The sequence below is a fragment of the Elgaria multicarinata genome, chromosome 6, assembly GCF_023053635.1.
Source record: "Elgaria multicarinata webbii isolate HBS135686 ecotype San Diego chromosome 6, rElgMul1.1.pri, whole genome shotgun sequence".
NCBI lineage: Eukaryota > Metazoa > Chordata > Lepidosauria > Squamata > Anguidae > Elgaria > Elgaria multicarinata.
Genome location: NC_086176.1, coordinates 9,730,732 through 9,748,868, shown reverse-complemented (window position 1 = coordinate 9,748,868; position 18,137 = coordinate 9,730,732). Strand labels below are relative to the sequence as shown.

General features: G+C 43.1%; 1 protein-coding gene across 1 annotated transcript; it reads left to right on the top strand.

Moving 5' to 3' along the window:
• The first annotated feature begins 10,982 nt into the window (after window positions 1–10,982).
• TMEM139 (transmembrane protein 139) lies at window positions 10,983–16,008 on the top strand. The gene is made up of 2 exons (XM_063128480.1): window positions 10,983–11,366; window positions 14,695–16,008. The coding sequence occupies exons 1-2, from the start codon at window positions 11,119–11,121 to the stop codon at window positions 15,107–15,109; spliced, it is 663 nt and encodes a 220-aa protein (XP_062984550.1). The 5' UTR covers window positions 10,983–11,118; the 3' UTR covers window positions 15,110–16,008.
• Window positions 16,009–18,137: the final 2,129 nt, after the last annotated feature.

Genomic DNA, 18,137 nt, shown 5'->3' with positions numbered 1-18,137 from the left:
CACCTCAAACAAAGAACAGGATGGTCGGATAGAACGCAATGCAAGCAATATATGGGAGGGAGGAGTGCATTTGTTTCGCAGGGAGGGAAAATAATCCAGACTCTCCCAGCTCCAAAAAGAAACCAAACATGGAGGGGAAGTGGCAAAATGAGTGCAGGATGTGGATGATGTCATGTGAGTACCAGGCTGAAAAACCACATACCAGGCAGGGCGAGCATGTGATAAATCGCTGGTGTGATAGAGCTCAGAATGTGCACAAGAAGTTGGCATTACAACATGGATGAAAAAGCATTATGATTTCTTTTTAAATATTTAGCATTATGAGAATGAGCTACAGTGAGCACTGAGACTGCACACCCTCTCCTTGTCCTGTGGTGCAGCTATAGAGAGGAGTTTGGCAGTTTTTGTTTTCATTTTTGATTAACTGTAACTTGCCATGTTGTCCAAACAGAGACACACTGTGGTTGAACTTAACTATCATTAGTTGAAAGTAACCAACTTCAAACCATAGTTTAAGAGTTGACTTGTTTCAAGTAGCCATAATTAAGATTAACCACAGTTTAGGTGTTAGGCAACACACTAAACTACAGTTAATCTAAAACCGAAGCTTCCAATCTCTTCTTCACGGCTGTGCCGGAAGAAGGTGGGGATTGTGGAACATGCAAGCTCAGGGCTTGCTAAGTCTTGTTCTAGCAATGCTAAACTGTGGCTTAGTGTTATGTCTGAATACAGCTGTTATGTCTGTCTTTACTCTATAGCAGCTAAAATCTACTAGGCCTTGAGGGAGTATATCCTTGAGGAAGATATCCAGATTGCACAATAAATCAAAAGGAATGAACATGAATTGCACAGCTGTTCTTTCTGTGGAAAGTCCCTTAACATATTTCTCTCATTGGAGAGAGACAACCGTATTTTTCCAGAGAGCTGAAAGCAGTTTGAAAAAGAGTAAATACTTGGTGTATACTAGCCTCCTTTTTTTTTATTCTGGTGAACTGGTTTTGCACTATTTTTAAAAAAAATGTTTCAAATATATGCAAAACCAGTTCGGCCAGAGGTGACAGTGGGACAAGAAAAATCATGTGTCTACACCAGGGGAAATGATACCTCTTTGAAGCTCACTCTCAGTACCATTAAAACTTGTCGTCTGTCTCCGTAGAGTAGCTGGGAAACACTTCCATCAGCATGACTCAGCAGGTCATGTAAGAAGAGAAGCGAACTGGAAGGGAGAGAAGTTGGCTGAGTTTGGACAACATGATAAGCAACAGGTGATAAATTGTGCAAGTGTCTGTTGTGCTGCTTATTGTGTTGTCTGAGGAGGGACACACAACTCACTGTGCTTTATTTTCTGGAACGTGGGGAAAACAATGGTCCGCTGTCTTGCTTCTCTGGAGACCCGTTGCTTAACATATTTATTTATTTATTTATTTATTTATTACATTTCTATACCACCCAATAGCCGGAGCTCTCTGGGCGGTTCACAAAAATTGAAAACATTCAAAATATAAAACAACAGTATAAAACCATAATATAAAATACAATATAAAAGCTCAACCAGATAAAAACAGCAGCAATGCAAAATTACAAATTTAAAACACCAACTTAAAATTTATTTATAGACTGTTAAAATGCTGGGAGAATAAAAAGGTCTTCACCTGGTGTCTAAAAGAATATAATGTAGGTGCCAAGCGAACCTCCTTAGGGAGCTTGTTCCACAGCCAGGGTGCCACAGCAGAGAAGGCCCTCCTCCTGGTAGCCACCTGCCTCACTTCCTTTGGCAGGGGCTAGCGGAGGAGGACCCCTGAGGATGACCTTAGGGTCCGGGCAGGTACATATGGGAGGAGGTATTCAGATAGCCTGGCCCCAAGCCGTTTAGGGCTTTAAATGTTAATACCAGCACTTTGAATCGGGCCCGGACCTGGACTGGCAGCCAATGAAGCTGGAAAAGGACTGGCGTGATGTGGTCTCGTCGGCCAGTCCCTGTTAGTAACTGTGCTGCCCTGTTTTGTACCAGTTAAAGTTTCCGGACCATTTTCAAAGGCAGCCCCACGTATAACGCATTGCAGTAATCCAAACAAGAGGTTATCAGAGCATGGATAACTGTAGCTAGGCTACATGTCATGTAGAGGGTTCCGTTGCGTGTTCCGTGCTTTATTTCATTAGGCTGTAGAGTTCTCCGCAGGAGCGGCCAAAAGCACCTGGCGAATCCTCTACAGCTGGCAGACGTTGCAGTGGCTGATGGGATAGCCCTTGGAAGAGGGAGGGAGGAGTATTGACTGGTCTGAAGGACGCTGGGAGCTTTAACCGGGGCTTGTCTATATGGCTTGTTTACCCCAACCTAAAAGCGCATATTCGCATTTCAGGACACATGATGCAGCCATCCATTCGCCTCAGCACTGGGTTTTTAACGCGATAATGTGCATATTCGCATTTGCAATTTGCCGCAACTTTTGGATCACCCCCGAGTTTGCACCGTGTTATGGTTTTGTGTCTTTGGGGGAGTTAAATCGCATTTTGACATGTGGGCGGAGCTTTGAGGGTAGGACAGTGTGATCGGCCGATTTCCCACCTGTCGGCTGCCTCGTTCCTTTGCACCGTTTTTAGTTTGAATTCTCTGATTCTGCTGCCTTGTTCTCTCCCTGTCCCGCTCCCAGTTTGTTTGTTATATGAATCTGCGAAGCTCCACATATAAAATGTATAGCTTCCATTGTCCATACTCCGTAGCATCGCATCATCGCATATGCGCATGTGCGCATTTATAACTGCACTATAAAAAAATCAGGAAATAAATCGCTGTTGCTGCTGCAGTGTGACGCTCTTTACTTAGACTTGAATCAATGAAAATTCGGGTTTATATTTAATGAGGAGCAATCCAGTTGTCATATAGACAGGGGCCTGGTTGACGAGGGGTGGACAACATGTCGTGTGGAGAGTACCTCTGAATAAAGTACAGGGCATTGCCTCTTCCCCCCTCCGTTGCTGAAAGTGTCATCTGAACTCTCCTGTTGTGTTTTCAGACCAGAAGAGCAATGAGGATTCCAATCAGACTTAGTTCTCACAAAGGTAATAAACCTGTGTCTGGGCTGAACAGACTGTAGGTGAAGGGCTACATGATTGAATGTTCCTCCATAAACAAACATCAAAATACCTGCAGATATAAAACTGGTATGTTGGGGCGAGGTCTAGGATAGAACCCTTCTCCCTGTATGTGTTTTGTATGTGGAAGGAATGGTTTTGTCAGGAGAAGCATTCAGCCATCTAAGCAGGTCTAGGGAATCAAGTATTTTTTTTTACTACATCTCCCATAAGCCCCAGTCAGGGATTATGGAAACTGTCCTCCACAACTTCTGGAGGGCACCAGGTTGTCTATCCCTAGTCTAAGCCCTAATTTGCACTCTGAAGAAGTGCAGAACTTAGTGTGAACAAGACCAGAGAGAACAAATGCAAGGCCTGAGGAGTAATTTCCAGAAGTCGTTCTTCTTGTTCTCAGGAATGGAATGAGGAGTCTTGCAATTGGTCAGTGACTAAACATGTCATGGAATCTAAGGCGTGGGCCAGGGGCGCTCTCAAAGCGAGTTCCTCAGGAGACCCGGTTGATAAGGGTAGGCAAGTAAATTGCAGCCTAGGAAAGTGATGATGTGGAGAATTGATGGGTGAGCAGAACTAGAGGAAAAGTGAAAGGTTGCTTATTGATACAAACTGAATTGTGTGCAGTAGACATACAACATAGATACACATCTGTATGCAAATTATATTTTTAAAGTTGAGGTAAGCCAACTTGAGTTAGAAGGCTAGCATAGATAGGGCTAGTATGATATTTAGCATTGATATAGTACAGTTCAAGGTGCTTTACATTGCGCTCAACATCTAAGGTCCTCCTCCGAGTGCCTACTCCGAGGGAAGCTCGGAGGGTGGCAACAAGGGAGAGGGCCTTTTCGGTGGTGGCCCCCCGACTGTGGAATGATCTCCCTGATGAGGCTCGCCTGGCGCCAACACGGTTATCTTTCAGGTGCCAGGTCAAGACTTTTCTCTTCTCCCAGGCATTTAACAATGCTAAGTTTGTTTTTAATGGAGCCCAGAACTGTTGTTTTTAAATGGATAATGGTTTTATGTTGTTGTCTATATGTTTCTGATGGTTTTTTTAAAAAAATTGTATACTTTTTTAATGTTTACTGTTTTTAACTGTTGTAAACCGCACAGAGAGCTTAGGCTGTGGGGCAGTATATAAATGTAATAAATAAATAAATATATTTATGAACAACCCTGAAAGCTAAGCCAGGAACATCCACATATTGAGGATGTGGTTTGGGGAGCTGAGGGTGAGGAAACAGTGACTTTCCCAAGGGCACTTAGCCCTAGTGAGTTCATGGCTAAGGTCAGATTTGAACTTCCTAGTTTATACCTTTAGTCAATACAATACACCAAATCTAGTCTATATGGCCATGTAGTATAGTAAATACGAGCTGTAAACTGGGAAATCATCCATCGTAGTTTCAACAGTTTCCCATAATAGAAAACCATAGAAAATGTCAGCGTTGGTCACCCACTTGGAGAATTGAATGGATTATGAATGACTCTGTCTGGATTTTCTTCCTGCTGGACTGCATTCAACTTTCATGCAACTCCTGTTGTCAGGAAATGGTGCATCGCTCAATGAACTTCTTCCAAGAACTCCTCGCAAGGGGAAGACTGGAGGAGAGAAAAGCTGGTGGGCAACCTCTAGCACAAGGATCTGGAGTAAAGGATATAATGATTTCAGCAGAAGGAGAATAGCATATTGTTACAAATTAATTTTAAAAAAATGTATTTATTTATTACATTTATATACTGCCCAATAGCCTGAAGATTTAGTGGCTGTTATCTCTCTCTCTCTCTCTCTCTCTCTCTCTCTCTCTCTCTCTCTCTCTCTCTCTCTCTCTGGTGCTCCCAATGGGTGTACATACAGTTCAAGATATGAATGTGGCTCCCACATCTTTAGGTAAGTTTCCGTTTGCCAATACTTTCTGTACAGAACATATCCTGGCAGGGCTGCCCCAAGACGTCTTGCTGCCTGAACTGGAAAGCCAAAGTGCATAGTAGCCAAGGCTGGCCAAGTTATTTTGGCACCTGACACAGAAAATCCCACAAGGACCTCCTCCTGGAGTAGAAATACAATAATAATAAATTAAACTAACAATTTGCTGTCCTTTCATGAAACCCCCAATCAGCTGTGTGAGGTAGCTGCCTCACTCTGCTTAATGGACTCTTCACTCTCCAGCCGCCTCCCGAATCATCTCCTGTTAGCTGCCCTGTGGGAAGGATCCTGATTATTTATTTATTTGTAGTTGTTGTTGTTGTTGTTGTTGTTGTTGTTGTTGTTATTATTATTATTATTATGTTACTTGTAAGCCACCTTGATAGGATCTGTATCCTGAAAAGCTGCATCTAGATTAAATAAATAAATAAAGGTAGGGCTGGTCCTGCATTCTTGAGACCATCATGGCCACTTAGAGCTTTATCACACCAGCGTTATACTGTGCAATCACTGTGAATTGCGTGCAAAGGACTCCGAAGTTTTCCACCTTATAATCTGCTTTGATTGTGAAGGACTCCCATGCACCCTGCCTTAATTGTGCTATAAAGCTAAAAGACTTGCTGTATTTAGCCACTACTTTTTGAGCGTATCTTCCGAGCCGCCACTGGGGCGCAGGAGCAGGATTTTAAAGAAATGATTACATCTGCATAAGCTTTAAAGATAAAGACACCAAAATTGGCACAGTAATAGATATTAGGGAGAGCTTTAAGCATACCAAACTTGAATTGAATTGGGTCATCCATTAATTTTTAATGATTTTTTTACATTTCCCACCTTAAACTCACTTCCTGGTATGTAAAGGATCGCTGTCGCCCGGTAACTGGAGCGTGTTCAGAGGAGGGCAACCAGGATGATCAGGGGTCTGGAAACACAGCCCTATGAAGAGAGGCTGAAAGAACGGGCATGTTTAGCCTGGAGAAGAGAAGATTGAGGGGAGACATGATAGCACTCTTCAAATACTTAAAAGGTTGTCACACAGAGGAGGGCCAGGATCTCTTCTCGATCCTCCCAGAGTGCAGGACACGGAATAACGGGCTCAAGTTAAAGGAAGCCAGATTCCAGCTGGACATCAGGAAAAACTTCCTGACTGTTAGAGCAGTACGACAATGGAATCAGTTACTTAGGGAGGTTGTGGGCTCTCCCATAATAGAGGCCTTCAAGAGGCAGCTGGACAACCAGGGATGCTTTAGGGTGGATTCCTGCATTGAGCAGGGGGTTGGACTCGATGGCCTTATAAGCCCCTTCCAACTCTACTATTCTATGATTCTATGAAGGTCCCAGAAGTGATTTCTGTGAGATCAGCGCCTCTGATTGGGTGAGATTTCACTTGTCAAAGGCCACAGCTAGACCTGAGGTTTATCCTGGGATCATCCAGGGTTCGCCCCCGCCTGAGCACTGGTTCCCCTGTGTGTCACCTGGATGAACAGGTTTGACCCCTGGACGATCCAGGGATAAACCTTAGGTCTACCTATGGCCAAAGTTTCAACTAAATAGCTGTAATTTTACACACACACACCAATATCTTGTTTGGGTGTTTTTGTTTCTGTTATAACTTTTTCCAAGACCATTTACAAGAACATACAAGAAGAAGCACATTTGCCCTCTGCCTTTTTCCTCTGCTGCTCCTCCCCAGGTGATTTCTGTTAACCACAGAGACTCCACCCCAGCCCTCCTCTGCAAGGCTTATCGGCCTGATAACAGCTTAGTGGTACAAAAGCCGGGGGGGGGGGGGTAAAACCAGTACCTGGCAGCCAGTGTAAAGTAGGGAGAGAACATATATAGTTCCCATCTTTATAGAGCTCATAAATAGTTTTATGAATAGACCGTGTGATGTAGGGTTGGGCCCCCACCCTGTGGAGGGAGGTGTCCATGAAGGCTTTCTAAAGGGAAAAAATGAGAGAAATGAGCCCCGATAGGGAAAGAAAAGTGGGAGAGGCAGATTACACACAGGCTCATACACGCCGCCCTTTTCCCTCCTTAGCTTCCTGCTCCCTTGAGGTGGCTTAGCTGGGAGGGCAAAAGAGAAAAGGGAAGGAGATTCTCAAGAGGACAGAGAAGACGGCAGAAGTTTTGGAGTGGAAAAATCTAGTGAAATCCGGTGGCCCCTGTAGTTTGCCCTCTACCGACACTCGAAACTTTCTTCTTGGATATTTGTATGTTCCCTTAAAAGGTGAAGCCTGAGAAGCTGATCAGAGTTTCTCCAACTGCTGGCATAGGAGAGTGCATACAGTTTACTTGGGAATGACAACGCAAGGCAAGAGCTCATGGCTGGGGCTGCCATAGAACATCCCTGTCCGGTGAGTGTGCAGGGCTTACTGAATGCCTGGCGAAAGGAGCTGCTGTCGAGGGAGGCACCAGAGGCTTGGGATGTGTGAACGTAATGGCTGAGTGTGCTAAATGAGGTGTGTAAGTAGGCTTGCATTGTGTGAAAGAACTTACATCCAGCTTGAGAGCCTTTGCCAAGTGGGGGTCTCTGTTCGTTACGGGATCTTTATGTGATCTGTGCCCTGTAAGAAGTCAGCAGATGCTCTGCTGCCAGTGTGATCCTGACCATGCTTCCTCCGAAGCAATTTGTGCTGTGTTCAGTGGGACTTACTCCCTGTTAAGCATGTTTAGAATCGCAGCCTGAATTACAAACACGCTTGGCTAGTAGTTAAGGGTGCAAGGAGGGTGAGCAAAAAGATAGAATGGTCTCAGGATGCTATAAACAAATTTATCGTAGAAAAGCCCAAATGAAGGACTGCAACCTAAATATGTTAAGTGCCGTTTATTGCACTTAGATGTTACATTCATTGCCTTTTGTCATAAATTTTGCAATACCGCCTGAGCGCATTTTTAAAGCATGACAGCATCTTAAATCACAGGAATCTGAGCTGTCATTGAAAACATGTGCATATTTAAGCCTTAGGTTGCAGCAACAATCATGAACCATAAAAGCAAGGTCAACAAATAGATTCCATTTTCTTAAAGCCCTGTTTGAAAAATCTATGCCTTTAAAACGATGGTCTAGATTCAAATAATATATTTTTATTATGAAATTTAAAGGCTGAATATATTTGGCTGTTTGTGTGTAGATGACTGTGATGATTCATGGTGATTAATGATGATGATGGTGATGATGTCATCATTGCCCTGCCCTTCCACTAAAGAATGTGGGGTTCCTCCGTTTTATCCTCAAAGCAACTCTGTGACGGAGCTTAGTCTGAGAGGTGGTGACTGGCCTAAGGTTACATGCAGTGAGTTTCGTGGCCCAGAAGCAGTCTGAATCCAGATCTTCCTAGTCTTAGTCTAACGCTAACCACTACACCATGCTGGTTCTCAGAATTACGTTGGTTATAGGTATGCTTGCATTCACTGAGGATGTCTCTCACACAAAAAAAGTATGTTCCATACTAGCATACGTGGCCATATTTCAGCAGATGTAAGCTGCAGTCCTATGTAGGTGTAGCATAGGTAGAGAAGTAGCAATGCAACCAGAGGTGCTTTGAAACTTTTTGACTCTAGGCGATACACCTGCTGAACAGGCAAGTTTAAAATAGAAAAGCTGCTTCCAGCTGAGTGACTGCAGTAAAAACTTTCAGAACCTCCAGTTAATATGACACAACCCCATCTCTCCTTTGGTATGTAGAATTGTGGCCTGTGGAAATATGTTGCCATATATTTGCTGAATATATATTGTGCTGGTATATGCACACGTGATATTAAGAAAGGCTGCAGACAGATGATCTGTTCACACAGCCATGTGCCTCCTACCACCTCTCTCACACCCACACTCGGCAACCTATTTTTCTCTTCCTTGGTTCCTCCTCCCTCTCGCATTTGGGATTTTGGTTGTGCCTTCCGTCTCTGACTCTGCAGAGTGGAATTTTCCTGCAGCTTGGCTGTCAACAGAGCTAAGCTCAGGCATGCATGGACAGTGCTCCCGTGTTTCTTTTTTTGAAGTCATGGGAAGTGAGAGTCCAGCAACAAAGCTATTGTTATTGCAAAATAGAGAGCGCGAGAAAAACTTCCTCCTTCTGGAATTCCCTTGTGGCCTAAAAGGAGCAATGTTCATGGCCGGATCTACACTACTGCTTTAAAGCGCTTTATGACAGTTTTATAGCGCTTTAAAGCAGTTGAAGCACTTTATAATTGTTATAAAGCGCTTTAAAGCAGTAGTGTAGATCCGGCCCCCCGAGGCACAGAATGACTTGTGGGCATGCTTGCTTCCTTGAGAAGTAGCTGGGTTTTGTTGCTTTTTTTTAAAAAAAAAAAGAAAAGGGCATGTGGGCCCAGTTGCTCCATTCATTCCTTATTAAACATGTATGTGCTGTATAGATGCATTCAAGAGAGGCCAAAGGTAGAGGGCCATTTCACTTGTGAGACAATAAGGTATGGTGACCCTATGAAAAGGAGGACAGGGCTCCTGTATCTTAAACAGTTGTATAGACAAGGGAATTTCAGCAGGTGTCATTTGTATATATGGAGAACCTGGTGAAATTCCCTCCTGCACCTTTAACTGTTGTGATGAATACTAGAGTGACCAGATTTAAAAGAGGGCAGGGCTCCTGCAGCTTTAACTGTTGTGAGGAAGAGGAAATTTCACCAGGTTCTCTATATATACAAATGGTACCTGCTGAAATTCCTTTTTCAATACAACTGTTAAAGATACAGGAGCCCTGTCCTCCTTTTCATATGGTCACCCTAAATAAGGGCAGTTACAGCAGGCCATGCTAGGCTTACTAGACATGGGAGATCTAGGCTAGGGGTGCTTCCAACACCATTACCTTTGTGAGCTCATGGAGGTGTCTCAAAGCTGGGGTTGGGTGAGGTGCTCTCCATGTGCGTGGTGGTATTATACAGGAAGAAAAAGGGTGAGGGTGCAACAATCTAAGGATGCAAAAACCCTTAAAACAAAACCCCCCACTTCCTTAAAAATCCAGCATATTGACATTTTGAGCATCCATTCTATTTTGGAAATCTTTGCTTAAACAAGGCAATGTTCATACCTGAAAAAGTGTCAGTATGCAAGAGGGTTACATGTATAACATTTTTTAATTATATAAGCATACACTTATTAAGCACTCCGCAAATGGAGTTTCTGGATCTGTCTTCACCCTTCTACCTGCTGATGAAGAAGGCGGCTTCCTGCCTCCTCATTTTACTGTCATCTGACTCTTGACCTATGGTACTTTTACCACCAAAGATACGTTCTCTCCACGCGAGCTGTGAGGGGGCAGGGGAGGGGAGAGCAGATTCCTGGGTCCGAGGTCAGAGCCCTGTCTCCGATCTCGGATTCAAGTATCCGAAGTATCCTGTCATCGTCTATCCTGTCTAGGGGCCATAAGGTTGCTCCCCACGCCATTGTCTTCGTAATATTTGTTTTATTTCCAAGTGTACAATACGCACAGATCCCCTTGGAAGCAAAGAGACCCCTGCAGCTGACCTCAGGACCACTGATCTTGCATTAGATTCCCCGCAGAGCAACTGCTCCTGAAGCAACTTCACCTTCAGCCAGCTTTCAGCTCTCTGTCTGGTTCTACCTGTATTCAGAGATTCTAATGTGCTACAAGCATTTTCTCTGCTTATCCCGCAGCTCAAGGATGACCCTTTCCAAAGGATGGAGAGAGATTCTGGGGTACCTTGAAAAGGTTTCCCAGTCATAAACTTAACTGGTTTTCCCTATTAGCAAGTTCTTTAAGAAGGAATGGGCACCCAGTAACCATAGCAATTTTTTACTATTTTGGATGGATAGATGGGAGAGAATAACGATGTTGGGAAGTCTTGCATAGTGTGATCATTGTATAGGATTATTGTTTTCAAAATTCTAACTATATGGACCTCCATGACAATCATGCTTGTACACTGCTTGTACATGCCACGTGGTGTACATTTTGTGTGCTTGAGTTACACACACTTGTGTCACTTCATTTGTGCCATTGCATCTCATATCTTTGACAGATGTCCGTTTTCCCAGCTGCCTTGCCTTCGCTTGTGGATCACCACTATTACCATTCACATTGCCTTGCCTTCGCTTGTGGACCACCAGTATTACCATTCACATTGCCATGTTGTCGCAGTCACGCTGGAGGAGCCTCCGTCAGACCTTACTGGTCCTCTTCACTGCCACGCTTCTCATTGGAGTAACCATGCTGGCCATATCCTCTGACATCAACCCTGTGGGATTTTTCTTCCTTGCAGTTGGGGGTGTATGTTTGGTTGGGTACCTCTTTAGTGTGGCAGCAGAACAATACTTGAAGCATCATAATTCAACAGAAGAAAATCGTCCAGCCTCAAGGAGACAAAGTCAGGGAGGGTGAGCAACTGCATTGTTATTCCCTTTCCTTCATCTGTCCTAACCTTAAACCATAGATGCTTCAGCAGTGGGCAGAAGGTAGCTCTCCAGGTGTTTTGGACTACAACACCCATAAGCCCCTGCCAGCATGGCCAATGATCAGAAATGCTGGGTGTTAAGGTCCAAAACATCTGGCGATCTACTTTTGTCCACCCTGGTCTACACAAACAGCAGATCATGTGGTAGATTGGCGTCTACCAGGAGAAGAGCCTTTAGTGTGGTAGCCCTTTCTCTTTGGAACTCCCTGCCCCTGGAGGTCAGGCAGATGCCAACACTGTGCAGCTTTTGGCGCCTCCTGAAAACAGGTTTATTCTGGGACGCATTCCTTGACTGACAGACATGGTTTTAATTGGTATTCTGGTTTAAATTGAACAATTTTAATATGCTGTTTTAATCTTTTTATTGTTTAACTGTTTTATTCCGACGTTCACTGCTCCGGAATTTATATTAGATATGGAGCAGTATATAAATATTTTAATTAAATAGATCATGAGAAAAACAATTCTTTTCTGACAAAGGATCTATCTAGTCTAGCATTCCAGCGCCAACAATAGCCAGTGAATATTTCTGGGAAGTGTATAAACAGGACATGAAGGCCAGCCCTATCATTATTTGTGCCCAGTATCTGGAATTCAGAGTTATGTTGCCTCTGAACACAGAGGTTTGAATATAAAATATACCAAGAGGTTAATTAACAATACCTAACGCCAGTAATATCAACATTATACCCTTATTCAGCAGTCTGTATATTAAGGGACCTATGAATGTTTGGATGAAATGATAAAGTATAGTTTGCCTCAAACCAGGATAGTAGGCAAGGAACCATCACATGAAAGGAAGGAGAAAAGAGTGTGCAAGTCTGAGGATCCTGGCTATTTCTTATCGTATTGCCAAACGATGCTTTGTCATTGTAACTGGGCTAATACATAGAGCGTCATCACACGGGGAAATCACGTTTCCTTACCGTTCCTTTTCTGCACTTCCTCATTTTTCCTAGGGGAAAAGAGGAAGTAAACACAGACCACGTGGCCAATTCAGAGTCAGTTTTTATCACGCCACTTTTCCTGCATGCAGCAGGAAACCAGGGCACTCTCCGTTTTTAAAGAAAGTCATATTAAAAGGTGTCTATTTTGCTACGGAAAAATGAACAGAAGGAGCGGGAGGTGTGATGGAGGTGGACAACATCATCACAAGGTCACACGCACATCCATAGGTGGGCAGTAGCGAGTGTGCAATAAAGGCTCGTCTGATGAGCCTCATAGACAACTCACTGCTGGAGAGAAGGGCTTTAGCCAAGCACCAATTGCTGGGGAAGATGGGTGGGAGGGTGCTGTTGCACCATGTCCTGCTTGTTCATCCCTGGCCGATGGCTGGTTGGCCACTGTGTGAACAGAGTGCTGGACTAGATGGACCCTTGGTCTGATCCATCAGGGCTCCTCTTATGTTCTTATTCTTCCTGACATGCTGGTTTACTTTTTGAAGGGCATGTTTCTATGTGTAGCAGCATATTTAAACGTGCAACCTCTCTCCTGAAGTCTGATGGTACCATCCAGGAACTCTTCTACCCTGTGATCTGCTGTTTTATAGATTAGCCCTTTGTCTCTACCTTTTTCCACCCTGTTTTCAAGAGGTTCAAGATCTATCCAGTTTTGTCTTTGGGTCTGCTGTTCTTAATGAGCACTGATGTCCAACTCTTAGGTGTTTTTTCTATGGCAAAAGTCCTCAGGCAAATTAGATTATCAATTTTATATGGGGGAGGCATTTATTGGAAATCTTCCCCATGTGAAACGGTGCTGTGGAAACAATTACAGACAAAGGCCTCTTTGTGAAACTAAGGTCAGAACATGCGAACTTCATTACTTTGGAAATGCCTGTGTAAATCAGCCATGAAAATGATTCAGATTTGAAAGTTTCATACTACTTAACTGAAAGAAAAATATGTATATTGGCAAGAATGACAGAAAGACATTTCTGACAGTTGAGAAGAAAAGTAAATAACCAGGTCACAGTAAAAACAAACAAAACAATGGGTTGGATCCAGACTTAGGCAGGATCTATGCTACTGCTTTAAAATGGTTTATAACAATAGTGACAGCTGTTGGGGCCCATTACACACGCCATGTACAGTTTTCAAACTGTTTTCAAAGTCTCATATCCTGCTTGGTGTAGATCTGGCCTGTGTCATACTTACTCCCTGAAATCAATGGGTCTACTCTAAGTATGACTAAATCTGGATCCAATCCATGGTTTTGTTTATAAGTAGTACAATTGGCTTATATGGAATTGCAGCATGTGTGGCCTGGAAAATATCAAAATCACTTCCCACTTTTTTTAAAAAATGTTACAATTCAATTCCTTTATAGATTATTAAATACTATATAGTTTATTTGTTATTAAGATCTGGAATTTAGGAACTTTACAGATAAAAAAACCCCTAAATCATACCTATATTTTAACCCTTAAATCCAAAATTATCTAAAATTGCTTATAACATATTATCAAAGTGCACAGTTCAGCCAAGCAACTTTTAAGACCTTTTGATTCTATTGGAGGAATTAAGCCCACACAATCAACAGAAGTTAAGTGTGCTTCTCTTTGGCAAGATCACCCTTACAAATTGGATTTAAATCGGTGTAAATTGTGCGGGCATGGCTTCCTCAAATTTGGATTCTATATGGTTCAGGCTGGATCTCCAAAAAGAGAAGGAATATTGAAAGAGTTTGACACAGAACAGAAATAACCCTTTCAAGTGATCATCACTGTGTTTATTTGGGTTATCCAGAGGGTATCTGTGCCTCTTGTGCTATCATTTCCAATAATAATAATAACTACAACAACAACTATTTGTTACCTGCTTCTCCCTCTGGATCGAGGCGGGGTACAACACAAATGCAAACACCATAAAATACATATAACTGATCAAAACATTATTAAAAGCAGCACATTATTAAAGGCATCTTAAAATATAATAATTTTGCGCTGGATGCCTCCGGATCGCCCAGTGCTGCCTAGAACAGCTGAAGGACCTGCTGCAAGAGCACCAGATCCCAGATTCCAAAGCCACTGAAATGAGCAGCGCAAGCCTGCTCTTCAGTTAAGGGAAAGAATTCTGCATCATCCCCTGTAGGAGGCAGAGTAGAGGAAGCCTTGAGTGCGACTGTGAGGACCAAGTTCTTGAATATGGTCGATGGGGACGCACTGTTTATTGCTCAGCAGCATTCAGATAACGTGGAGGTAGGAAGCCGTTGCAACGATCTACTTTAACCTCTTCTCCATCTTTTCTTTGCAGAGACAATGCGGCATACGAAGCACCAGCGTATGAGGAGGTGGTGGCTACTGGCTACCTATCAGATTCCGCCCCAACGATCTGGACCATTACATCTGGCCCAGGCACAACCCAGGCGGAGCCCCCGCCATACAGTGTGGTGATTGAGCCTCCTGCCGATGGAGAGACTGTGGTGGAGGCATTCAGTGTCTCCGTGGTCCCAGGTGCGCGGCGTGCCTCGGAGGCAGATTTGCCCTCAAAGCTACACCTTCGCTTGGTGATACCCCCGAGACTGCAGCGGTTTGTCTCAGATACCCACGAAGTCAAGGGGACTGAGGAGAGGCTGGAACGGCTGGAGCCCCTCACGCCACCACCTGCGTATGAGAATGCCCCTGGGGATGAGATCTTTGAAGAAGAATTCCAGCCCTCAAAGCTATGACCGAAAGGCTGGGAACCAAAGAAAGGGAGGACTTGTTATCACACCACTTCCTTCAAACGTCTTGCTAGTGCAGCCTATAATATACCTGAAACAAAGCCCATGTGCTGTGTTTTAGGCACCGTCCTCCCCTTTCTTTAAATCCCACAAGAGGTCCACGTATTACAGGCATGCAGACCAGCTAGGGCTTCCCTCGGTTTTTGTTTCGGGGTGGGGAAGGCTAACAATGGATCCTGCGGGATTTCGTTTTGTGGTTTGAGATTCCCAGAATGTCATTCATATGTTCCTGGACTTGCAGGACAGGCCGCTTGGAAACTAGCACTGGAGAAGGTTGGACTGTTTGGCACCGTTGCAAGGAGACAGATACTAGGGGCTGTTGTGGGTATGGACTTTCAAGCTCCCTGTCCCTGATACACAGAGGCTTTGTAGTCTGTACAGGGAGTTGGAGAAGAATGACGGGAGGCACCAATGAAGTATGAGAGGCCAAAAGGCATTCAGAAGTTGCATCTTCTCATTGAACCAAGCTTGGCTGCTAAACGTTTTCAAGACATTTTAATATCTTCTTCATCAGGATGTGCAATCAGAGTAAAATCAATCAATAAATACAATGTGGGCACCTGGTTGCCCTGCATAAATTGTCCATTCCTAGATAGACTATGGACTGATTTTTATATTCATTGATTGAGGCAATTTGCCCTAAAATCAGATGTTCTACTTTATTCATGCATGGAGATGAGTCACAGTTCTCTAAGTGCTTTTTACATGAGGCATTTATAGTGCACATGTCATTCCTTACTCATAGCTGTTTCCTGATTCTTTAGATGACGACGTGACCATCCAGTTTAGATTCTGTGTCTAATCAGCACTTTTAGTGAGAAAGCGAAAGAAAGTGAGTTTTCTTCTTGTGTATATGCACTATTCCACTGCCACCTAGCAGTTACTTAGTGGAAAAGCAGGAAAGGAAACACTCTATGTCTAGTGCTTGGATCTCAGTTGTGCAATGAAACTGAAAGTAGATACAGCCGATTAACAGCCTCATGTAAAAAAGCTCTTAAGTTCTGTAGCAGTAATTGCATTTTTCAACCAAATTAAAAAAAAGAGTATTGAGTAGAATGTTTTGTTCAGAAACTTACCTCAAAATTCTTCTGAACTGAGAATCCCCTTCTGAGGTAAAAGACATCCTTCAATATCTCCCCAAAAGGCGAAAATAGAACAAAATCTGGCAATGTTTATCCAAGATGGAGACCAGAACATTTGTAAGGAAGTTTTTAGATTGAGAAGGTTGAAATAGCCAGTGCAATACACAGCTTTAGATTGGGTTGCCTTTAAAGTTTGTTTTGCTAAAATTGGATCATTAGAATGTGAAATGTGTTTTTGGCGAAGGGTGCTGATAAATCATGAATCACAAACATCACTGGAGATATGCACAACATTTTAAGAGATTGCTGCTTCATCAGAAAAATGTATCGCATATGGGGGGGGGGAAACAGTAAATCTGAAATCAAAATAAACTTTAAAAATGTTTTTTTTTAAAGTTTATTTTGTTTTCAAATTTGCCGTCTTTTTTTTTTTTTTTTTGCACAGTAGAGAAGTCTGAATAATTTCCAAACCTGTTCAAAACATCCAAGCCTGAGAATTTGCTTTCAGCAAACAAAGATTATGTAAAAAGTTCAAAAGTCCACAGTTGGGCAATATCTTTATTAGGCCCAACCAAAACGCCATAAAATATTGCACAAGCTTTCATGTTCTCTAGAATGCTTTGATCAGGCTAGGTGGAAATGATTACTAGTCAATTTCTGAAACTATGATGAACTTTAACCATTCCATACCTCTTTATTGATGAACAGATTGAGCAGGGTAAAAGGTGAATTTGTAAAAGTGTAAAATTATGAAAATTGATTAAAATTAAATAATGATAAATATCTCCTTGTTTCCTGGACTTTTAAAATACACGATTTGGCACCAAGGAATGCTATAATGAAAGAAAACCTTTGACCACAAAACATCTATGTGCAGATCAATTGCATCCAGGGTATGTTTTTGAAACAAACTGATGGGAGATGTTAGTTAATCAAGTCCTTTCCTCAACATTTCATACAATATAACTTCAGGAATCTTTGGGAACTGGACCCTGTTTATCGTCTAACTATCATGTACTCTCTCACTCTGTCTCTCTGGTGACAAAAACACAGAGGGCAGACTAAGAGATGGTCAGGAGAGAGTAGAAGCCACAACATGGAAATGGAAAACAGATAAAGAAGAAGAACTGTATTTAGTCCTTTGAAGCGGCACCCCGAATGGATATACAAAAGGGATTCAGTCCTAAGGAGGTGGTTTGGCTTAATTCTGGGTGGTTGGGTCTTCATGCCTCTCCAAACAATCCACCTGTTTCTAAATATGTTTATGTAGAAGTAAATCCCATTGATAACTCTGGGATTTGCTTCTACATACATTTGGTTAGGATCGCTGCCAACATTTTTTAAAGTACTCCCCAAGTACTGAATAAGGGCGATACCTTTGTTGACCCTTGATTCTGCACTCCGTCACACAGAGGCATAAGTCTAGCAGAGGTCACTGTGGCCAGTACATTTGTAACTGGATTTCAGGGATCAGTCCTAACTCCGTTCATACATATATGAGAACTCCCTTGTTGGATCAGATAAAGCTCAATCCAGTCCAGCGTTCTATTTTGAGTAGTGGCCAACCAGATATTTCTTGAAACTCACAAGGAGGGCATTTAGTTGATGGCTATCTCAGGTACTCAGGTATGGATGAATGAATCTATCAATTTCACTTCCTGAGTGAAATTGACACTCAAAGTCCTGAGCCTGGATGGACTAAACCAGTGGTTCCCAAACTTTTTCAGGTAACCACCCCCTTGGTTCCATAAACTCATGCCCAGTGCCCCCTGGGAGTCCAATGGGGTCAGGGAGGGAGGAGTTAACGGCGGCGGCGGCAAGCCCCGTGCCAAGGAGCGCCTGGTGGGGCCAAAATGCTGCTGCAAGAGAACGCATGTGCTTAAAAAGCAGGT